The following is a 24882-nucleotide window of genomic DNA, read 5'->3' as shown; positions in this document are numbered from 1 at the left end:
TCCCAAAGACGTGAGGGTTTGTAGGTTAACTGGCCTCTGTTAATTGCCCCAGGTGTGTATGGAGCGGACGAGAAAGTGGGGTAACATAGAACTAGTGTGAAAGGGTGATCAATGGTCAGCGTGGACTCCATTTCCATGCTGTATCTCTCAACTGAACCAACCTGACTGATCACACATCCCTGGGTGTGTGTGTGTGTGTGTGTGTGTGTGTGTGTGTGTGTGTGTGTGTGTGTGTGTGTGTGTGTGTGTGTGTGTGTGTGTGTGTGTGTGTGTGTGTGTGTGTGTGTGTGTGTGTGTGTGTGTGTGTGTGTGTGTGTGTGTGTGTGTGTGTGTGTGTGTGTGTGTGTGACAGAGCACCACCTGCAGGAGGCTGCAGATATTGCAACAGGAGAGATTCACAAGGCACAGCCTGCTATTGCAACCATCTCTGAACTACAGGATAAGCTTGCACCTCCATTCCGTGTGTCTCTGCCTCGCATAATGAATGGCTGATGGGGAAGGCTACCGTTTTGACTGCTAACTCCCCTCCCCCACCCCCATCTTTCCTATGCCCTCCCACGCACATACACACCCAATTCACCCACTGACCCCCTCCCATCACACTTCTCCTTTCCCCCCCTCTGTACACACATCTCCATATCCAATTCACGCATTGCCCTTTAATCCCTTTCTCCTCACCCTGTCCCCTGCCACGCACATCCCTCCCTCCAGCTTTACATTTCACTCCTCCTCTTCTCTCCTTATCTGACACCCTTTTATCTCTTTTTCACCTCCAGCCTTTGTCACTTACTCCACCCATCTGCCGATCGCCCCTCACCTGCATCCACCCATCACTTGCCAGACTTTGTTCTGCCCCCACCACTCTTCTCCATCTTCCTCCCCTCACTCTATCAGTCTGAAGAAGGGTCTCGGCCTGAAACGTCGACTGTCCATTCCCTCCACAGATGCTGCCTGACCCGCAGAGCTCCCCAGCACTGTGTGTTTTGCTCACGGTTCCAACACCTGCAGTTCATTGTGTCAGCAGTTTTAAGAACGGTTTGCATAACTTAAATGCCCCCAATACTCTGTGTCAGCACCCGATGCCCTTGTCTGATGTCAGCGTGCAGGGATACAGCATTTGCCAGATGCTGGGATACAAACACAAATTATGCTCAATGGCCGTGCAGTCCATGATCACCTGGTTTGTTCACACTGCCTTCAACCTCACATTCACCTAGTCAAAGAGCGATACAAAGAGCGAGCACGGAAATGAGCCCTTCGGCCCACCTCATCCATGCCGACCAAGTTGACCTTCTGGCTAGTCCCACTTGCCTGCGTTTGGACCACAGCCCTCTAAACCCTTCCTATCCATATATCTGTCCAAATGCCATTAATAGATGTGCGGCACACTGACACAGCAGGCAGAGCTGCTGCCTTACAGCGCCAGAAAGACTTGGATTCAATCCTGACCTCAGGTGCTGTCTGTGTAAAGTTTGCACGTTCTCCCTGTGACTGTATGCGTTTCCACTGGGGGTGCTTTGGTTTCCTCCCACATCTCAAAGACCAGTAGTTTTGAAGGTTAATTGGCCTCTGTAAATTGTCCCTAGTGTAGAGGGAAGGGATGAGGAAGTGGGATAACATAGAACTAGTGTGAAAGGCTGATCGATGGTTAGCATGGTCTTGGTGGGCCGAAGGGCCTGTTTCCATGCTGTATCTCTATAACTATATGGAGTTATATGGAATATATAACTATATGGAATCCCGGCGGGAGAGTACCTCCCACATTCTTCATTGGAGACCTTTGAACTATCATTAATTGGACTTTATCAACCTTTATGCAGCACTAAATGTTATACCCTTTATCCTGTATCCGTGCACTATCGATAACTGATTGTAATCATGTATAGTCTTTTCTTTGACTGGTAGTCACATCAATCTTTTCACTGCCTCGGTACACGTGACAATAATAAACTAAACTAAATTAAACTATATCCGTTTTTGTAGCTTCTTCTGGCAGCTCGTTCCGGATGTGGACAGAGGTTCAAATATTACAACAGAGAGCACACTCCATCCAAATGGTCCAGTTTGTAATGACTTCCCTCCTGAACAGGGCTCCTCACCCATCCTCCCTCTGCACACATTGGCCATTGAGCTGAGTGAGCCGAGAGTGGCCTCGCCCAGTGGCACAGGGAGTGACGGGGTGGGGGTGAACGTAACAGGGCATTCCTGTTGACGCTAGTCGCTCGAGTACGTATGCGTTGTGAGGATTGGGTGAGATGTCCCCTGGCTGGCGGGTGATGTTTGTCTGTGAATTATTTCCAGGGGTTTGAGCCCAGAGGAACGGCAATTGGCCAGAGATTGATCACCTGGAATAACATGGTGAAAAACACAGGATATCAAGCAACGCTAGCAAACTATCCCTTCAAATATGCAGAGGAGCAAGCCAAGAGGTGAGTTCATTACAGTGGGGTTCTGATCGAAGCTGTCTGGGGCCACCGTAATGGTTCAATACAATGGACCTGTCACTTCCAGAAAGATGCATTCGCACCTAGACTGGGAATATGTTCTCCGTTTAAAGGAGATGTGTGGGCCAACCATTTTACACAGAGGGTGATAGTGACATTTAAGCAGCTTTTAGATATAGATATGCTGGGAATGGAAGGATACGAGTCACGTGCAGGCAGCTATGTGATGGCCTTGATTTCACATTTGGCACTAATATTGTGGGCTGAAAGGCCTGTTTTTGCGCTGTGCTTTTCTACCTTATAACATGGTGAAATTGTAATTTTATATTCCGCTATTAAGTCACCCTGTTTAACCTCCTTCACACCAAGGAATACAAAGCTAGTATATCCAATCTCTCCTCATAACCAAAGTTCTCTAACAATAACAAAAAACCTGGTGAATCTCCTCTGCACTCTCTCCATTGCAAGTACATCCTTCCCATAGTGTGGCGACCAGAACTGCACACACAATACTGTAAGTGTGGTCGACTAGTGTTTCATAAAGTTGCAATGTAACGTCCCAATTATACTGTATGCCCCGACCTATGAAGACGACAAGGCAGTATGTTTTCTCCATCACCTTGTCTGTGTGTGTTGCCACTTCAGGGAACTGTGGACTTGAACCACAATCCCTTCTACCCATCAACATCCCTCATGTCCACATTTACTTCCCAGTATACATGATCTGTCACTCCCGGGATTAAATTCCACCTGCGAGCACCCACAAGTATCGTCACTGCTTATAACGGAGAGGATTGGGGTCAAGTATCTATGGAAAAGCGGAAACCAGTAAACCCAAACCTCGGCGGAAGAGCAGCAATTGTGTGGTTCTCAATCCCTTCCGTGCTTTAAATAAGCACCCTTGTATATGGCATTTAATATTTTGATCTAATTTAATGCCAAATTACTAATTACTATTAAAGATATTAGTAAAGGTCCCTTAAAAGACATTGTTACTTCAAGTCATAAAGCTGTACAGCACAGACCGTGTATCTTGTGCATGCCAACTAACTTGGCATCCTGGGCTAGTCCCATTTGCCTGCATTTGGCCCTAAGCCCTCGAACCCCTTTGTATCCACATATCTGTCCAAATGTCTTAAACATTGTAATTGTATCCGATTCTATAGCTTCCTCTGACAGCTCATTCCAGATACAGGCTACCCTCTGAGTGAAAAGGTTGCCGTTGAGGTCCTCTTAAATCTCTTCCCTCTCACATTAAGTCGATGCTCTCCAGATTTAAAATCTTCTAGTGAGCGCTCACTTTATTTATCCATGCCTACCTGTGCACCTGTCCCTACATGGGTGTACCAGGAGGACAAATCTGTATTCTATTGCAGTGTTAAAGTGAGAACTACATCAGCCTCTGGCTCCCCTCTAACACTGCTGCTTATTTTCTCTGCTTCCACGCAAAGCCACCGAGAGGACAGATGGTCCGACGACCCCTACGAGAGGGACAAGCGACAGGCAGAGTGGAATTTCCACAAGGACAGTTTCTTCTGCGACGTTCCAAGTAAGTGTCAGTGGGCACACACGACACAGAGTGCCGGGTGAACTCAGCGGGTCAGGCAGCATATGTGGAGAACATGGATGGGCGACGTTTCGGATCAGGACCCTTCCCAGCCCCAACCTTCGCCTATCCATGTTCTCCACTGTGAAGGAACAAATGGCAATCGTAAAAAAATGTGAGAGGTCAGAAGAGTAACAGAACTTTGTTTAGTTTCCATTGGGGTTGGCTTGAACCGTGTCTGTCAGAGGGACAGGATCTGTAACTTTTATTAGACCATTCTGAAGAAAGAAAAAATAGTTAAGTGCCTGTGTGAAATCTGGGTAAACAAGACATCAAAGGGAAAAACTGAGAATAGATCACATGAATGTTTGTTCAGGGAACAGTCGAGTCTCGGCTGTTCCCAACGGCCATTGTGTTTAACGCCCATAAATAAAGTATAGCCTTGATTTCCTTTACCCGATCTTTGTGGTGTGTTTTAAAGTTTTCTTCAACTCCACAGATGCTGCCTGACCCTCAGTTATTCCAGCACTGTGTTTTATGCTCAAGGTTCCATCATCTGCACTTTCCTCCTCTCTGACTCCCAGTCTGATGGTTTCGACCCAAAATGTCACCTATTCCTTTTCTCCAGAGAAGCTGCCTGACCGGCTGAGTTACTCTAGCATTTTGTGTCTATCTTCAGTCTAAATCAGCATCTGCAGTTCCTTGTGCACACTCTGCCTTTGTCCAAGCACCTCGTTGACTACAGCCGTGTTGGCCACAGCTGGTTTTGGTTCAGAGTGTCATTACATGTATCAGTGCCCACTGAAGTTGGTAGCTGTATCTAATGTGACCAGTTCCCTTTCCTCTCCGGCTCCCCGTGACGGATGGCCTCTGTCCCAAACTCGGAAGGAGGCGAAATATAACGGAGATTTCCGCGTGCCTGGTGTCGGAACGTTGTCAGGCCACGTCCAGTCAGGTCAGTCCATCATAGCCAGAAACCACTCCAGTGGAGAGAGGAGGGCAGATGTGCGCAGCAGAGATGAAAGCATACACTCAGTGGGAGGTGTGCGGTGAACGTATGTGTAGATAGGAACATCCATCGAACATCCTCTGCTTCCTTCCATGAAACCAATTCTCTAGCCAGCCAGCTAGCTCTCCCTGGATCCCATGCGATCTACCTTCCAGAGCAGCTTACCATGCAGAAACCTATCAAATGCCTTGATGAAGTCCATATACACATCTACGGTCTTGCCCTCATCAACCGTTTTGGTTACCTCTTCATAAAAGCTCAAAAAAGAGAGGACTGCTCTCCGTGTAATATAGGAGCGACTCTCCTCTCACCAATGAATCTGAATAACAAAAATTACAATAAAAATCCAATTATACCTAGCACAATTAGAACTTGGAAACAAATAACACAGAATCTAAAATTAAGAAATCTATCTCTTTTAATGCCAATAGTCAATAATCCGTCATTTAAACCTTCAACTATAGATAAATCATTTACACAATGGGAAAGAATAAGAATCAAAACGCTCGGAGTCTTGTATGAATTTGGAAAATTATTATAATTTCAACAATTACAACTGAAATATAATTTGAGAAATAATCAATATTTTAAATATCTTCAAATGTGTGACTATCTGAAAAAATACACAAAAGACTATATCATAACATGCCTCCAGACTTACTGGACAAAGCAATGAAGACAAAGGCTGAATCAGCAAACCTAATATCATACTTATACAACTATTTTAAATATAGAAATACCTACAACTGATGGTATTAGAAGAGACTGGGAACAAGAACTAGCTATAAAAATTTCAAAAGAGAGCTGGGATAAACACTTACTATATGTGCATAAATGCTCGATCAACGTACGACATACTCTAATTCAATTCAACACATTATATAGACTACACTATTCAAAAACAAAAATAAATAAACTTTCCCTAACGTCTCACCCGTTTGTGACAAATGTCAGTCTCAAGAAGCTACCATAGCGCACTCTTTTGTTTTTTGTATAAAAATCCAAAAATTCTGGAACAAAATATTTGAAATCTTCACAAAACTATTTAAAATAAAACTCATACCAAAAGCAGAATGGATTATTTCTGGAATACGGAAGGTAGCCTTGAACTAAACGTGTTTCAAAAGAATTTACTTAATTACGGGCTAATAATGGTAAAAAAGCTTATACTCAAATTCTGGAAAAATGCTCCTATACCGACAATAAAAATGTGGATTTCAAACATGTTCGAAACACTACACCTGGAAGGGATGAGACTCCTCCTAGCAGGCAAAGCAGACCACTTCCAAAAGACGTGGTCTGCATTTATGGACTTACTACAAGCATAAGGAGCAATAGTAATTTAAAAAATAAATGGTGCCAGGATCTGGTAACGGGGGGTGAAAAATACGGTTGGTATATCCCTTTTTGTGGATTTTTAAAAAATAATAGAGCGATTGTTTTTCTTTCTTTCTTTTCTAAGGTCTATTTCTTTACTTTCTTCTCTAACTCCTTTTCTAATGGGCTTTCTTTTCCCAACACTTTCCTGCACCTTCACGACTCTTTCTCACTTTCCTTACTTCTTTTATTTCTAGTTTTCTTAAAGCTCAAAAAATGAAGGGGTACAACAAACGTAATAAGATATATGTGGTGTGTATTACTGTAACTTATTGTACTTCTAATAAAAATAAAATAAAATTAAAAAAAAAAAGCTCAATCAAATTTGTGACACAATCACACCTCGCACTTATCTCCATTAAACTCCATTAACCATCCCTCAAGCCACTTTCCGTGTTGAGAGAATTCCTTTCCTGAAGCATTGTACTCACACTGGGGCAATTCCCTGGTCACTTTGAAGGACCGGGGAAGATTACTTTAGTCCACATTACGGTTTGGAGCTAAGTATTAGGACTTAAACATCCACGGTGTGATCTGGTTTAGTGACAAGCTCTGGATCCTGACTTCCCTCCTACCCACAAGCCAGCGCTGTCGGCAGCCAGTGACTAACCATTCTCCTCTCGCTCTCTTCTCAAGGTGACCGGTATTCCCGGGTGGTGTTTTCCTCAGCCGACGGGGAGAACATGTGGAGAATCCAGTCGATTAAATCCATGTGCAATATCGACAACACCAGGGTAAGGACAGGCCAACTCCGTTACCATAAGCACTGTCGTCACGATGGTGCAGTGAGGTTGAGAGCACTAATACCCCATGTGGGGCAGGAGACTAGCTCTTGGTGTTTGCAGAGTACGTTCCTGTAGTTAGCTTGATTAAAGTCCCTGGTGATGGGGTACAGGCCGACGAGAGAATTACCTACTGAGTATAATTTGTCCGGAGCCAACCTGGGGGTTTAGGTCTATTACTGTCACGTGTATCGAGATACAGTGTGACGCTTTGTTCTGTATGCTCTCCAATCAGATCAACTATTACACATGAATACAATCAACTCAAACTCAAGTACAATCGGTAGAGCAAAGGGGAAGATACAGAGTGTAGAATATAGTTCTCAGAATTGTAGCGCACCAGTTCCAGAGACATAGCCGGATGCCCACAGTGAGGTAGAGGTGAATCAGACAGTACCCTAGCTTATGGAAGGACTGTTCAGTACTCTCGTAACAGAGGGAAAGAAGCAGTTCCTGAGTCTTTCAAGCTACTGTACCTTCTGCCGGACGGGAGCGGGGAGAAGACGGAATGACCAGGATGGGACAAGACTTTAATCATTTGACAGCTTTCCCGAGGAAGTGTAGATGGAGTCAATGGTGGGGAGTCTGGTCTGTGCAACAGACTGGGCTTCATCTACAACACTGCAATTTCTCACCATCTTGGACAGAGCTGTTCCCAAACCAAGCTGTAATGCAACATGTGATGCAGTTTGTAATGAGCTTTTAGGATCACCATCAAGATAACAGAGGTAAATTCCCTGGGCAGATAAGGAATAGTATTTTTCCAGGTCAGGGAGCAGAAGTGAGCTAAAACTGTCATATCAATGCATCCTGAAACATTAATCATAAACCAGATGCCACCACCTTTCGCCTTGCTGGGGGTTTCTGTACGTTCCACATGATAAACAGGGAAACCCTCAGGTTATGAGCAGGGTCAGGTGTGTCAGGGGTGACCTGTGCTTGTGTGAAACACAGAACACAGGGGAGGAAGGGGGGTGGTGGGGACCCCTGTCATTTAATCTGCATCTTGAGCCTCCACCTCCCGTCATGGCCTTGGCGAGGTTTCATCCCATTCCTTCCCACCGCCGATGCTGCACAACCTTCGGGAGATTGTTGCTCCAGACTTCAGCATCTAGCGTCTCAGTAAAGACCTCTGGCTGTAGGAAGTGCAGGGGCTTTGTGCTCAGGTAATGAAGTGCTGGGCAGCACTTTAGCTTACACAAAAGCAAGCCATCCTGCCCATCGTGCCTGTGCTGGGGGCCTGTGCCACCATGGCATTCACTTGGGCTGGGGTGTAGACCACTGGCAAGTCAGTTCGATATTGTAACAACAATATCCCATTCACCACAAACCCCTTGCTCCTTCATGCCGTCATGCAGACTTTCTATATTTATGGATCCACTTTGGAGGGATCGCACTGAACTCGCTCCAGCTTCTCCCAGGGGGTGTGTTTAAGATTATAACAAACTCCCATTCAAAAACAAACGCTAGTCCCTCGTTAGAGGAAGGCTGCAGCGATGAAACTAGTTTTACTTCAGTCATACAGCACGGAAAACAAGCGCTTAGTCCCACCGAGTCCACGCTGACCATCAATTACCCGCCCACACTAGTTCTGTGTTATCCCACATTCACTTTGCTCCACAGTGCAGCGCCTGCCGTTCCTTGTATCTTGTGAGCGGTATTGAGGGCATCCCAGTAGTGCAGCAGTGGAACTGCTGGCTTACGGACTCTGGTTTGATCCGGATCTTGGGTGGTGTCTGCAGGGTTTGTACGTTCTCCCTGTGATCGGGTGCTTTGGATTCCTCCCACATTGTGGACATGCAAGTTTGTAAGTTAATTGGCGTCTGTAAAATGCTCCTAGTGTGCAGGGAGTGGATGAGAAAGCGGGATAACACAGAACCTGTGTGAACAGGTGATCGATGGTTGGCGTGGGCCAAAGGGCCTCTTTCCATGCTGTATCTCAAAACTAAAATTCAATCCTTCCCTGCAGCCTTTTTCTTATGAGGGTCTAGTGTTTGTTCATGAATTCTTCGATTCTGGTTCGTAGGTTCATTGGCTTCTACCACATCTGGAGTATTGTGTACAGTTTTGGGCTCCTAATTTGAGGAAGGACATCCTTGTGATTGAGCCAGTGCAGCGTAGATTCACGAGATTGATCCCTGGGATGGCGGGACTGTCATATGAGGAAAGATTGAAAAGACTAGGCTTGTATTCACTGGAGTTTAGAAGGATGAGGGGATATCTTATAGAAACATATAAAATTATAAAAGGATGGACAAGCTAGATGCAGGAAAAATGTTCCCAGTGTTGGGCGAGTCCAGAACCGGGGGCCACAGTCTTAGAATAAAGTGGAGGTCATTGAAGACTGAGGTGAGAAAAAACTTTTTCACCCAGAGAGTTGTGAATTTATGGAATTCCCTGCCACAGAGAGCAGTGGAGACCAAGTCACTGGATGGATTTAAGAGAGAGTTAGATAGAGCTTTAGGGGCTAGTGGATTCAAGGGATATGGGGAGAAGGCAGGCACGGGTTATTGATAGGGGATGATCACAATGAATGGCAGTGCTGGCTCGAAGGGCCGAATGGCCACCTCCTGCACCTATTTTCTATGTTTCTATGCAAACTACCTCTACTGTGTGGGATGTGAAACTGGGATAACATAGAACTAGTGTACAGGGTGAATGCTGGTCAGTACGGACTCGGCGGGTCGAAGGGCCTGTTTCCACGCTCTTAAGCTCCCCCTGACCGTGCGTTGTGCCGTTGCAGATCCGCTCACACTTCCAGTTTGGAGACCTCTGCCAGAGGACGTCAGCCGCCTCGTGCTGCCCCAGCTGGACACTGGGCAACTACATCGCCATCCTCAACAACCGCTCGTCCTGCCTGAAGATCACGGAGCGGGACGTGGCGCACACCCTGAAGCTCCTGCGCTCCTGTGTCAAGTACTACCACAACGGGACGCTGGGCCCCGACTGCTGGGACGCGGCCACCCGCCGCAAGGACCAGCTCAAATGCACCACCGTGCCCCGCAAGTGCACCAAGTTCAACGCCGTCTACCAGATCCTCCACTACCTGGTGGACAAGGACTTCCTCAGCCCCCAGACCCTGGACTACGTCATCCCAGCGTTAAAGTACAGCATGCTGTTCATCCCCACAGAGAGGGGCAAGAGCATGATGGACATCTACTTGGACAACTTTGAGAACTGGAACTGCTCAGATGGTGTGACCACCATTGCGGGCATCGAGTTTGGCATCAAGCACAACTTGTTCCAGGACTACCTGCTGATGGACACCTCATATCCGGCCATTGCCATTGCCATCGTGCTCCTGATCATGTGCGTCTACACCAGGTCCATGTTCATCACCCTGATGACCATGTTCGCCATCATCAGCTCCCTCATCATCTCCTACTTCCTCTACCGCATCGTCTTTGGCTTCAAGTTCTTCCCCTTCATGAACCTCACTGCCCTCATCATCCTGGTGGGGATCGGGGCAGACGATGCCTTTGTGCTCTGCGACGTGTGGAACCACACCAAGTTCGACAAGCCGGCGGCCGAGCTGGTGGAGACCATGGGCATCACCCTCAACCACGCTGCCCTCTCCATGTTCGTCACCAGCTTCACCACAGCGGCCGCCTTCTACGCCAACTACGTCAGCAACATCACGGCCATCCGCTGCTTCGGGGTGTACGCGGGCACTGCCATCCTGGTCAACTACGTGTTGATGGTGACGTGGCTGCCGGCGGTGGTGGTGCTGCACGAACGTTACTTGCTGAACCTGTTCCGGTGCAGGGAGGGCTCGGGGCCGGGCCGCCGGGTCTACGGGCAGGGATGGGTGATGTGGCTGGCCGGCAGGCTGCAGCAAATGCTGACGGCCGCCTCCGACGCCTCGCGCATCTTCTTTGAGAAGGTGCTGCCCTGCATCGTCATCAAGTTCCGCTACATCTGGCTGTGCTGGTTCCTGGCCCTGACCCTGGGCGGTGCTTACATCGTCTGCGTTGACCCCAAGATGAAGCTGCCCTCCCTGGAGCTGGCCGAGTTCCAGGTGTTCCGCTCCTCCCACCCATTCGAGCGCTATGACGCAGAGTTCCGCCGGCTCTTTGTCTTCGAGCGGGTGCACCACGGTGAGGAGCTGCACATGCCCATCACCCTGGTGTGGGGGGTGGAGCCCCTTGACGCGGGCGATCCCCTGGACCCCCACAACAAGGGCCCGCTGCAGCTGGACCCCTCCTTCGACGTGGCCAGCCCCTCCTCCCAGCTCTGGCTCCTGCGCTTCTGCCAGCGCCTCCGCAACCAGACCTTCTACCGGCAGACGGAGGAGCAGGACTTCACCAGCTGCTTCGTGGAGACCTTCCGCCAGTGGATGGAGAACCAGGACTGCGAGGAGCCCGGCTCCTACCCCTGCTGCAGCCAGTCCCCCTTCCCCTACCGCCAAGAGGTCTTTGAGCTGTGCATCAAGCGGGCCATCATGGAGCTGGAGCGCAGCACGGGCTACCACCTGGACAGCAAGACTCCCGGCCCCCGCTTCGATGCCAACGACACCATCCGTGCCATGGTGCTAGAGTTCCAGAGTACCTACCTCTTCACGCTGGCCTACGAGAAGATGAGCCGCTTCTACCGGGAGGTGGATGCCTGGGTGGTGCGGGAGCTGGAGGGGGCGCCGGCCGGACTGCGCGGGGGCTGGTTCGTCAGTGGCCTGGAGTTCTTCGACCTGCAGGACAGCCTGTCGGGGGGCACGCTGGTGGCCATGGGGCTCTCTGTGGCCGTGGCCTTTGCCGTCATGCTGCTCACCACCCGCAACCTGGTGATCAGCCTGTATGCTATCGCCTCCATCGCCGGCACCATCTTCGTCACCGTGGGCTCGCTGGTGCTGCTGGGCTGGGAGCTCAACGTGCTGGAGTCCGTCACCATCTCAGTGGCGGTGGGCCTGGCCGTGGACTTTGCCGTGCACTATGGCGTGGCGTACCGGCTGGCACCGGAGCCCGACCGCGAGGCCAGGGTGGTCTTCTCCCTCAGCCGCATGGGCTCGGCCATTGCTATGGCGGCCCTGACCAGCTTTGTGGCGGGCGCCATGATGATGCCCTCCACAGTGCTGGCCTACACTCAACTGGGCACCTTCATGATGCTCATCATGTGCATCAGCTGGGGCTTTGCCACCTTCTTCTTCCAGTGCCTGTGTCGCTGCATGGGGCCGCAGGGCACCTGTGGACAGCTGCCGATGCCCTGCCCAGCTCCCGTCCACGGGCACGGTGCCCGCTGGGAGGCCAAGCCCGCGCCGGGCGGCGGAGGGGCCCGGGCGGAGCGTTACGAGCTGGAGCCCCTGGCCGTGGGCAAGGGGAGGCGGGCGCTAGGTGAAGTGGAGGAGACGGGCGCTGCCACTGACAGCCGGCTCTACAACGGCACCCGCGCGCCAGCCTACCAGCCAGCGACAACGGCAGGGACCGACACGAGCCCCTGCCCTCTGCCCGAGAGTGTCACCGTACGGGTTCATGCCAACCCGCACTGAGGGCGCACCTGCATCCATGCCCAACACCAAAAACACCTTTCATAGCACCCCGACACCATGCCCAGAGCCTCCAACACCTCGCCCAATGCCCTGACCCTCTGCCCAAGAGCATCACCATACGGGTTCATGCCAATCCCTACTGAGGGCCAGACTGCATCATGCCCAGCACCCAAACACCTCGCCCAAAACCCTGTCCCCCCACCCACATCCACGCCTGGCACCCCGTCTCTCTGCCCAGTGTCTGCCTCTGGCCTCTGACCCGGCTCCTCCCACCACCACGCACCAGGACCCAGCTGGCGCCCGGGGCACAGGGAGACACCTCCTCCTTCCCCCTCCCTCCAGGACCATCCACATTTCTGCCACCCTGCCCTCCCCCTCTCCCTGTTGTACCCCCATGTCCCCGGTCCCAGAGGTTGAGTCAAGTTTACTGTCACCAGCACTAGTATGGTGAGGTACAGGTACAATGAAAGCCTTGCTTGCTGCAGCATCACAGCCACACTCTTCACTCTACCTTTACCTCATCATATTTGTAGACAGGAAACTGCAGATACAGAGATCTTGAGCAAAACACGAATTGCTGGAGAAACTCAGCAGGTCAGGCAGCATCTGTGGAGGGAATGGACAGACGACGTTCTTCAGACTGAAGAGGTCCCGACTTGAAACATCGTCTGCCCGTTAACTCCACTGATGCTGCCTGACCCGATGAGTTCCTCCAGCACTTTGTGTTTTGTTCAAGATCTCTGCATCTGCAGTTCCTCCAGCACTTTGTACTTTGCCTATTGTGTTTGTGCACGTGACCTGACATTGAGAAGTGTGGCCGTCACCTCGCTCTGTCTCTCCTCTTCGACCCCCATCGTCCCTGCGCACACAAGGGCCATGTCCTGACAACCCCGCCATGTGATGGGCTGCCTTTAGTGGGGCTGGGGGCCAAGGGAAGCACACCTTCAGCCTGCCTCAGTCCTTGTTCCTCTGCTGGGGGACTTAGAAAGCACGGTGCTGGCAGAGTTTGATGGGGGAAACAGTTGGGGTCGGGATATCTCCTGTGTTGGGGTGAATCAGCTGAATGTGGGAACTCCATGGTAACTGCTCTGTCGGCCCTGTCCAACTGGACACTTACTTATCAATACACAGTCCAGTTGATCGATGTGACCAGTGGATGATTACCCAACCCCCAGTCTTTGATCATGATAGCAATCTCTCCAGCCCCAACCATAAGAAGATGAATCAAGTACACCAAACGTCAGCGTATCGCCCATAGTCCCGACTCTCTCCTCCCCCTCGCCTGCCCCTTGAACCAGGTCCAACTGTGACCACGTCAGGTTTTTACACGCGGGGTTTTTGTATACAAACTGGGATCGACTACTGATGATCAAATCTTTGAACCAGCACCCGTCTCCTTCCCCTTTTCATTTTGTTCTTTATGACCCAAGTTGAATATTGGGAGAATAATTTAATACTTGCATTCTTAATGTATGCTTTATGCTATTTAAAAAAAAATTATGACAGCTATTAAACAAAATATTCCTATTTGACAAGTATGTGTCGTGGAGAGCAGTGAATTTATCCAAATATATTCCACCAGGTATCCCACTTGGTGTTTGCTCCATGAAGGTGTTCAGCTGTTTGTTAAGGTGCCCTCTTAAATGTTGTGATAATACTTGCCTCAACAACTTCCTCCGGCAGCTCGTTCCATACACCTACCACCCATAGTGAAGGACATTTGGACAGGTGCATGGGTCAGAAATGTTTAGTGGGATAAGGGCCAAACGTGGGCACACGGGATTAGTGTACATGCGGCATCAGGGAAGAGTTGGGCCGAAGGGCTAGTTTCCATGCTTTGTGGGTGGCTCCAAATTCACTCTCTGAGGCAAAGATTTTGCCCATTAGCACTGTGTACTTTGTTCCAGCTGAAATAAATAACTTTATATTTTCCCCATCGTCCACCTTACCTTCTGTCTAAGGTAGACAAAAATGCTGGAGAAACTCAGCGGGTGAGGCAGCATCTATGGAGCAAAGGAATTAGGCAACGTTTCAGGTCGAGACCCTTCTTCAGACTGAGGAACAGTCTTCTGTCTACCTTGTTTACCTCCTGTCTACATCTCTTTGAAGCCTGGGGTTCTTTGCATTCTCCTGCAACTTTACCCAAACGTTCACCCAGAGAACCTGCCAACAAGAGTGGTGCTTCCAATGTGTCAGGCCAACGTATGTTACCAACATCATCAGCTTCTTTTGTAATAACCTCGCCCATGGCACATTTATCAAATGCAGGTACCCTGGTACACCAGCCATGTTGCATTGTTTGTCCACACACACTAAACAAGGGGCTTGCAGTTGGTTGTGTCCTCTGTCCTGTTCCTCATCAGATTCCGATTCAGATTCAGATTCAATCTTTATTGTCATTGTGCAATGTACAGTACAGAGACAACGAAATGCAGTTAGCATCTCACCCAGAAGAACAAACGTAGAATAATGAGCCACAATATATATATATGCACACCACTATAGTATTCAAGTCAACCACACATTGGCATCGGTTTAGTATTGTCACATGTACCGAGATACAGTGAAAAACTTTATTTGTGTGCGATCCAGTCAAACCAGACCATACAAGAGAACAATCAAGCCATAAGCAAGTACAAGCTAAGGAGAAAATGCCAGAGTGCAGAATATCGCATCATGATTCCAGAGGAAAAATTCCAAGGTGCACAATGAGGTAGGTTAGAAGATCAGGACTGCACCCTAACATATGGGAGGACCATTCAGTAATCTGAAAACAGGGGGAAGAAACTTCTTGAATCTGATGGTATGTGATTTCAAGGTTTTGTATCTTGCGTGGAGCCACAGGAAATATTTGAGCTCTGAAATGATTAGCCATGGAGAAGGACATGGAAAGAAGTAAGTTCAGGGGAGGCAACACCAGGGCATGTCAACATTACAAAGGTGGAAGTGTCCTAGGACCTAAAACACAGCAGAATGGATAAATCCCTAAGGCCTGACCAGGTGTGTGGGAAGCTACAGAGATTGCTGAGGTCCTAGCAAAGATGTTTGCAGATACAAGAGACTGAAATCAGGAACGACAAAGAATGCTGGAGGAAATAGTGAAGAAGGATGGAGACAGAAAGCAATAAACGGTCCAATTTTAGCCAGGCACCTATTGCACAGAAATATTCCTGCCACTTGTTGCTCGAATCCATTAGTAAGGAGATAATGGCTGGACAAATCAAAAATCATCCAGTCTGCAAAGATACAGATCTGTTCAAGAGGTGGATAAAAATCTGGCAGATGAAATATAATATAGTAGATGTGGTGAAGAAGGCTTTTGGCATTCTTGCTTTTATCAGTCAGCAACAAGGCCAAGAGCTGGGACAACATCATACAGTTGCACGGGATGTTGGTGAGACTGCATTTATGGTCAACCTGCTATAGGAGCCGTGTGTTTAAGCTAGCGAGGGTGCAGAAAAGATTCACAAGGATGTTGCCAAGACCTGAGGGTTAAAAGGAGAGACTATAGATGGGCTGAGATTGTTTCTCCTGGAGTGTTGAATGCTGAGGGGCGACTTATAGAGATTTATAAAAACCTGTGCCCTAATCCTTCTGGAATAACGAAGATTTGTGTATACTGTAAGATTATATGACAGAGTAAGCAACAGGGTTGTTGTGGTGGGTGGGCAACTTTAACTTTAGTTTAGTTTACTTTATTGTCACATGTACAGAGGTACAGTGAAACGCTTTTGTTACGTACCAACCAGACAGTAAAAAGACAATACATAATTACAATCGCCATTCACTGTACAGATACATGATAAAGGGAATAATATTTAGTGCAAGATAAAATCCAGTAAAGTCTGATTAAAGATAGTCCGAGGGTCTCCAATGAGGTGGATGGTAACTCACACTGCTCTTTAGTTGGTAATAAAATGGTTTCCTATTACTGACTGGGACCTGCTGATTGCAAGGGGTTAGACAGGGCAGTATTTGTGAGGTGTATTGAAACAGTATATGGATAGTTCAACCTGAGAAGGAAACATACTGGACCTGCGTTGGGAAATGAGCCAGGACAGGTGACTGGTGTTATAGTGAAAGATCATTTTGGGGTTAGTGATTACAACTCTCCAAGTTTTAAGATTGTTTTGAAAGAGAATAAGCCTTATTCTACAACATTATTATAACAGCATTATTAGACAAGATAATACAGCATTATTATATACAGCATTATTAGACGAGGTCAAGCGAGTAATTTGGGAGCAGCTATTATTGGGTAAAACCACATCTGACAAGGAAGTTGTTTAAGGGTCAGAACTGGCATGTTCCAGCAAGGATGAAGGATAAGGATTGCAAGGTAAGGGATCTTTGGACGCCAAAAAAGATTGTAAATTTGGTCAAAATGAAAGAGGAAGTGTATGTAAGGTTTAGGAAGATGAAATAAAACAGGCTCTTTGAGGAATATAAACAAAGGACAAAAGAACACGTGGGGAATTAGGAGGGCCTAAAGAAGCCATGAAGTGTCATTGGCAAATTGGATTAAAAAAATCCCAAGCCTCTTTATATGTGTATTAAAAACACGATTAGTTGCAGATATGGGTGGAGAAATGGCTGATGAAGTTTAATCCAAGCAAGTGTGAGGTGTTGCACTTTGGGAGGTTGAACGTAAGGGAGTAAATGGCAGGTCTCTAAATATTAATGTATTTAGGGACTTGAGATCCAAGTTCATAGCTCCCTGAAATTAGCAACGCAATAGATAGAGTGGCAAAGAGCTATATGGTGTGCTTGCTTTCATAAGTTAGGGCATTGAGTAAAAGAGTCAGGAAATTATGCTGCAACTTTATAGGACTTGCTTAGGATGCATTTGGAGTATTGTATACAGTTCTGGTCGCCCTATTACAGGAAAAATGTGAAGGCGTTGGAGAGGGTGCAGAGGAGATTTACCAGAATGCTTCCTAGATTGGAAGGTATTGGCTACAGGCAGATTTTGTATGGAATTTCAGAAATTAGGTAGATAGTAACTCAGAAATGAGGTCGATGACCTGACTGAATTATATAAAATTATGAGAGGCTTAGATGGGATAGGCAGTCAGAACCTTTTTCTCAGGGTAAAAATTGTCAAAGGCCAGAGGATATATTTTAAGGTAAGAAGCAAAATTTAAAGGAGACTAGATCTTGGGTCCCGTTCCCCCAACGCAATATTCCACCACTCACCCATTCCCCCAATGCAACCCATTTCCTACCCTCATCTCCCAACACTCCCTCCCCCTCCTCTTCACCCTCCCTCTTATCCCCTCTACTTCTCCACTCCCTCATCTCTCTCCCTCTCCTTTCCCCTACCCTCAGTCACTCCCTCCATAACCCCTTTCCCCTCCCTCCCCCCGACCCGCTGGGCCCCGTTCCCTCAGCGCAATACTTCACCACTCACCCATTCCCCCAACGCAAAATTCCACCACTCATAGTCCCCAACTGTGCAGGCGCGGCTCATTTCCCCTCATCCCCCAACACTCCCTCCCTCTTTCCCATCTCCTCCTCCTCTCCCTCCCTCACCACTCACTCCCTCTCCTTTCCCCTACCCTCAGTCACTCCCTACCATGTTACTCCTTCCCTCCCTCCATAACCCCTCTCCCCTCCCTACCCCCTTTGACATCATTGAGGTGGAAGCTGCTGGTTTTATTTTATGTAAATTAAATTCCATTGTGGGGTGGAGCACTGCTGACAGGCAGTTTATGTAAATTAATCCCATTGTGACGTCATAGCTGCTAACTGCCACTGCAAGTTGAAGTGATGTTTCTCAAAGTTGAGTTTTATAAAGTTTAAAATGAATAACTTGTAAAATATACCATAAATCAGAACAAAACGTGATACAATACACCACAGGACAATTGTGAGTAAGGTGGTCCAAAATAGTAGTGCTATTGTGTACTGTTTTGGCTTAGTTCCGGGAGCACATGGGCACGCAAGCAGACAGACAGAATCACAAAGAAGATGAGAGTATTAGTAATATATAGATGTGTTGGGCAATTTTTTGTTTACACACTGGGTGGTGGGTGCCTGGAACACGCTACCAGGGATGGTGGTGGAGGCAGATAGGACAGTAGCATTTCAGAGGCTTTTACATAGGCACATGGATATACAGGGAATGGAGGGATCTGGATCATGTGCAGGCAAAGATTAGTTTAACTTGGCATTATGCTTGGCACATACATTGTGGGCCAAAGGGCCTGTTCCTTTGACATTTCCCCTTTCCTATGAGGTTGGTCATAACCATCAGTGGTTTCACTGTGCATTGCCCATGTTCATCTGCCAGCCTCGTTTTGTATAAAATTATTGATCCAAAGCCCCTAATCTTTCCCCCTCCATCCCCACTTTATTGATAATCTGTCCTGCTATCCAGCATAGTTAATCTTGTGTAGGAAGGAAATGCAGATGCTGGTTTAAATCGAAGGTAGACACAAAATGCTGGAGTAACTCAGCGGGACAGGCAGCTCTCTCTGGAGAGAAGGTAACGTTTCGGGTCGAGATCCTTCTTCAGACTGATGTCAGGTGAGTGGGCTGTAAAGAAATAGCATGTAGTCGCAGACAGTAAGACTAGTGGGAGAACTGGGAAGGGGGAGAGGATGGAGAGAGAAAACAAGGGCTATCTGAAGTTAGAGAATTCAATGTTCATACCGCTGGGGTGTAAGCTACCCAAGCGAAATATGAGGTGCTGTTCCTCTAATTTGTGCTGGGCCTCACTCTGATAATGGAGAAGGCCCAGGACAGAAAGGTCAGATTGGGAATGGGAGGTGAAGTTAAAGTGCTTAGCCACCGGGAGATCAGGTAAATTAACGCGGACTGAGCAGAGGTGTTGTGCAAAAAGATTGCTGAGCCTGTCACCAACACTCCACGAATCGACCACCCACAGGCTCAGGGCTCCACCACTGGTCTGTGCCGCCTGCCCGAACACCACGAGGAGCAGCACCAACACTCGCCGCCTTCCCGGCCCATCCCAGGCTCCGGACCACCCATCCTGCCACCATTGACGGCCTCCCCGGGGCCGCTGCTGCCGACTCCCACCGCATCCCCCGGGCCACTGCCGCTGGCCATCTGCTGATCAGGACTCCAGTCCCCCGCAGGTCTCCACCAGCGACTCTGCCGACCCTCTCCACTCCACCGCCCACCAGCGGACCGCAGCCGTTGTCTTACCTGAGACCCAGGCTCAGCATTAGGCCTACAGTCTCCACGATGCAGACTCCCACACCACATGGTCTGACTGTGCTGGGTCCTACTGCTCCTCCACCCCCTTACAGGGAACCTCAATGGTAGTTCCACTGGTTCTTCCCCTTCCCCTTTTAACCAGGTGGCCCCAGCTACTCCACACCCATACAATAGTCCTCATGCCCCCCTCCTCTCTAAAGATCCACCATACCCCCTACTAAACATCGCCTCGGCCTCCTACGCGCCTGTCTTTCTCCGACCCCAACCCCCACCTGTGCTGTGTGTTCACCATCCCCCCTGACCTCCCCCTTTCTGATACCGAACGGTCTGTCCTCAGCAGAGGCCTCACCTTTGTTCCCCTCCATCCCCACCTCAACGAGTTCTGGGTCCGCCACTTCTTCCGTCACCTCTGCGCCTTTTTCTATGGGAAGGAGTCCTCACCACCCAGTGGTGACCCTCTTCTCCCGTCTCCACCAGACCCCATCCACTTGGACACTCCCGGATGGCCATCTACCTTCAGACCTTTTCATTTCCAACTGCCGGCGGGACATCATCCGCCTCACCTTTTCCACTCCCCTTACTTACTCTAACCTCTCCCCCCCCCCCCCCCCCCCCCCCGAACATAGTCCTCCGCTCACTCTGCAGCAACCCCGACTTGATAATCAAACCCAGCGACAAGGGAGGTGCCGTGGAAGTCTGGCGAACTGACCTCTACCGGGCTGAGGCCAGGCGACAAATGACACCTCCTCTCACTTATCCTTGGACCATGACCCTACAGACAAACACCAGACCTTAATATCACACACCAATTCTGATTTTATTACTTCTGGCTCTCTGCCCTCTTATCGTTCCCCAGCCCCGCACGGCTCGATTTTATCTTCTCCCCAAAATCTACAAACAGAACTGTCCTGGCAGACCCATTGTTTCTGCTTGTTCATGTCCAACCAAATTAATTTCCACATACCTCGACTCCATCCTATCCCTGGTGGTCCAATCCCTCCCTATCTATGTCCAAGACACCTCACACGCTGTTCGTATCCACAACGACTTCCGTTTTCCAGGCCCCCAATCCCTCATCTTTACCATGGATGTCCAGTCTCTACAACTCCATTCCCCACCAGGAAGGTCTTAATGCCCTCCGTTTCTTCCTCGACCGCAGAACCAGCCAATTTCCGTCTACAAATACTCTCCTTTGCCTAGAGGAGCTGATCCTTACCCTCAAAAACTTCTCCTTTGACTACTCCCACTTCCTCCAAATCAAAGGCGTAGCTATAGGCACCAGCATGGGCACCAACTATGCCTGCCTCTTTGTAGGGTACGTCGAACAAGCATTGTTCCAGGCGTACACTGGCCCTATCCCTGAACTGTACCTCCGCTACATTAACGACTGCTTTGGCACTACCTCCATGCAGAACTCACTGACCATCAACTTCACCACTAATTTCCATCCTGCACTCAAATTCATTTGGACCATCTCCGACATCTCCATACCGTTTCTGGATCTCACCGTCTCCATCACAGGAAACAAATTATTGACCGGCATCTACTACAAACCTCGTGAATCCCATAACTATCTAGACTACACTTCTTCCCACCCTGCCTCCTGTAACGATTCTGTCCGCTACTCCCAATTCCTCCCTCTACACTGCAGCTGCTCCCAGGATGAGGATTTTCTTACTAGATCATCAGAGATGTCTTCATTCTTTAGGAAATGGGGGTTCCTCTCTTCCATTATAGATGAGGCTCTCACTTGGGTCTCCTCGATATCCCGCAGCTCCACTCTTTCTCACCCTCCCCCATTCGCAACAAGGACAGAGTCCCTCTTGTCCTCATCTTCCACCCCAACAGCTATCGCATACAGCATATAATCAATCCTCCAACACTTTTGCCACCTCCAACGGGATCCCACTACTGGCCACATCTTCCCATCTCCACCCCTTTCGGCTTCCCGCACAGACCGTTCGCTCCGCAACTCCCTGGTCAAATTGTCCCACCCAAACCACCCCCTCCCCAGGTACTTTCCCCTGCAACCGCAGGAGATGCAACACCTATCCCTTTATCTCCTCCCTCGGCTCCATCCAAAGAACCCCGACAGTCTTTTCAGGTGAGGCAGAGGTTCACTTGCACCTCCTCCAACCTCATCTACTGCATCCGCTGTTCCAGGTGTCAACTTCTGTACATAGGCAAGACCAAGCGCAGGCTCTGCGATCGTTTCGCTGGACACTTCCGCTCAGTCCACCCTAACCTACCTGATTTCCCGGTTGCTCAGCAGTTTAACTCTCCCTCCCGTTCCCAATCTGCCCTTTCTGCCCTGGTCCTCCTCCATTGGCAGAGTGAGGCCCAACGCAAATTGGAGGAACAGCACCTCATACACATCAGCGGTATGAACACTGACTTTTCTAACCTCAAATAGCGCTTGCTTTCCCTATCTCTCCATCCACTCCCCCCTTCCCTGTCTTACCGTCTCCAACTGCATTTTATCTCTGTCCCGCCCACTCCCGTGACATCAGTCTGAAGAAGGGTCTTGACCCAGAAATGTCACCCATCCCTTCTCTCTGGAGATGCTGCCTGTCCCGCTGAATTACTCCAGCATTTTGTGTCTACCTTGTTGTTAATCTTGTGTTTGCCCCAAATGTGGCCATGAGGGGTTTATCTGCACCCAAGGCCGTTTTGTAGATGGTCAGACCTTGTAGAGAAAATAAATCATCAACAATGTCTTTTGGTTAATCCCGTTTCTTCAGCACTTCGCAGCTGGTCTGCAGTTGGGATGTCTCAGACTAGGACAGCATCTTTCGTCAATGTTTTGGTCGCATTTGATTCCTGGTGCGTTCAAGTTACTTGTCCACAACAGATGGAATTAAAAGGTAAAGAATTTATACTTGACCCCCATGAAACCTTGGTTTCACTGCACACGGTATTGTGTACACTCTAGGAAACACATCAAAAGATTATATAACAGGGAAGGAGTAATAGGGACAAAAATACATTCCAAACACAGGCAGATTGGAGAATTTATAACGAGGAGTAAGGAAATGGCAAAGGCATTAAATAATTACTTTGTGTCTGTCTTCACAGAAGTAGACACACAGGAAACTAAACTCTCAGAAATAACAGCAAATTAGGAAATGCATTAATAAATTGGCATTAGTTTATTATTGTCACGGATGCCAAGATAGTGAAATTGTTGCTTTGCGTGCTATCCAGGCAGATCATACCATCCAGGTAGTGCAAATTAGAAAATAGTGCAGAATATTGGGCAACAGCTACAGAGAAAGTGCAGATAAAAAAGTGCCATGATGAGGTAGATTGGAAGATTGAGAATTCACCACTAGCTCAAAGAGAGGTCTGATCATGAGTGTGATAACAACAAGATGTTCTCAAATCATAAAAATAAGGCTTGAAAGCTGATAAATAATTGTGTACACCTCTGCAAGATCACCCCTCGTTCTGGAATGAAGGGGCACTCGGGGTGACAGCGTGGCAACTCCTTCGGATGACGGATTCTCAGCGGCCAGATGCGAAACACAACGGACAGAGCAGCAGTGGAGCAGACACAGAGGGAGAATCTTCGGAGAAGATGTGGGGTGCGAGAGGCATTAAAGCAAGCGAGCTCCTATGACCAAGTGTGGTAGGGATGCGGATTGAGGGAAAGTGGACAGAAAGACAAGAGAGGGAATGGAGACACGGGAGATGCTGGAACTTGGAGCAAAACAGTAAGCTGGAGAAACTCAGGAGGGAATGGACAGGTGATGGTCAGGGCCCTTCTTCACTGATGGAGGGGAGAGTACTGGAAAAGTGGTAGGGACAGGACAAAGCCTTGCAAGTGATAGGTGGATACAGGTGTGGGCGATGGGGTGATTGGCAGAGAAAGTGAAAAGGAGAGAAGAGGTGAAATATAAAGTCGGAGGGAGGAATATAGGAGAGGGATCGTTTTTGGGAGGGAGGAAGGCTGGGATAGTGATATAAATAGGAATGCACTGGGGGGAAAGGAAAGGGATGGGGATGGGTATGACTTGATATTGGAGAACTTAATGTTCATTGTGTTGAGTTGTAAACAACAGGCAGATTATAAGGCGCTGTTCCTCCAGTTGTATGGATGCCCTTACTCTGGTAATAGAGGAAACGCCAGGACAGAAATGTCAGTATGGGAATGGGAAGGGGAGTTAAAATGGTTAACAACAGGGAGATCCAGTAGGCCTTCACAGTCCAAGCTAACGGTCACTAAGTCTACACTTGGTCTCACCGATGTACAGGAGGCTGCATCGGGAACACCGGATGCAGTGGATATTAGAGGAGGTACACGTGAACCTCTGTCTCACCTGAAAGGACTGCTTTTTGGAGGATAGGAGGTGAAGGGACAGATGTTACATCTCCTGCGGTTGCATGGCAAAGTAACTGGGGAGAGGGTGGTTTGGGTGGGAAGAGATGAATGAACCATGGAGTTGCGGTGGGAGCGGTCCGCGGAAAGGGGTGGAGATGGGGAGATACGACTGGTGGTGGGATTGCGTTATATACCAGAGGATAACCTGTTGGATGTGGAGGCTGGTGGGGTAAAAGGTGAGGACCAGGGGAACTCCATCCTTGTTGCATCTGGGGGGGCAGCAAGGGTACAACTCTGAAGGAGACAGGGTGAGAGATTCTTCTAAGATAGAAAGGGAGGACGTTGATTAAAGAATGAGGGACATCACAGATATCTGAGAATGAAAAGACTGATCTTGGGAGCAGATGGAATGGGAGTGCTTTATTGTCACATGTGACTTGGCTCAGTGAGATTCTTTGCTTGCATACACAATGTGTACAAATGGTGACCACCCAAGGTGCTGACAAAGTTGCAAATCATGCCGCCTCCCCCTTTTCTCCTCCCCCCCCTCCCCCCAGCCCAATGGTTCCCCCATATCGGGTTCATTGTCCTTTGCCCCCCTAGTGTCCATTGTTCTCCCCCCGCCTCCCACACGGCAGACCCCCAGGCTGAAAAGGTTCACTTAGAAACAGACAGTTAAGACCATTCAAAGCTTTAATTTTAACGTCTGACAGGTGTTGTTCTAGAGACCCAGAGGCAACAG

At 48.7% G+C, this 24882-nt stretch overlaps 1 protein-coding gene across 7 annotated transcripts in view; it reads left to right on the top strand.

The window, feature by feature from the left end:
• The window catches only part of disp1 (dispatched homolog 1 (Drosophila)), a 212072-nt gene extending 197897 nt beyond the window's left edge, over positions 1-14175 (top strand). For all 7 annotated transcript variants that reach the window (XM_055636204.1, XM_055636200.1, XM_055636205.1 and 4 more), the window contains 4 exons: positions 2302-2429; positions 3896-3993; positions 7013-7110; positions 9902-14175. In XM_055636204.1, coding sequence (XP_055492179.1) covers positions 2302-2429; positions 3896-3993; positions 7013-7110; positions 9902-12637 — 3060 coding nt within the window. In that variant the 3' untranslated portion in view covers positions 12638-14175. The remainder of the gene's footprint in view (positions 1-2301; positions 2430-3895; positions 3994-7012; positions 7111-9901) is intronic.
• The last annotated feature ends 10707 nt before the right edge of the window (positions 14176-24882 follow it).

The sequence above is a fragment of the Leucoraja erinacea genome, chromosome 5 (assembly GCF_028641065.1).
Source record: "Leucoraja erinacea ecotype New England chromosome 5, Leri_hhj_1, whole genome shotgun sequence".
Lineage (NCBI taxonomy): Eukaryota > Metazoa > Chordata > Chondrichthyes > Rajiformes > Rajidae > Leucoraja > Leucoraja erinaceus.
This window is presented reverse-complemented; position numbering and strand designations above follow the sequence as displayed.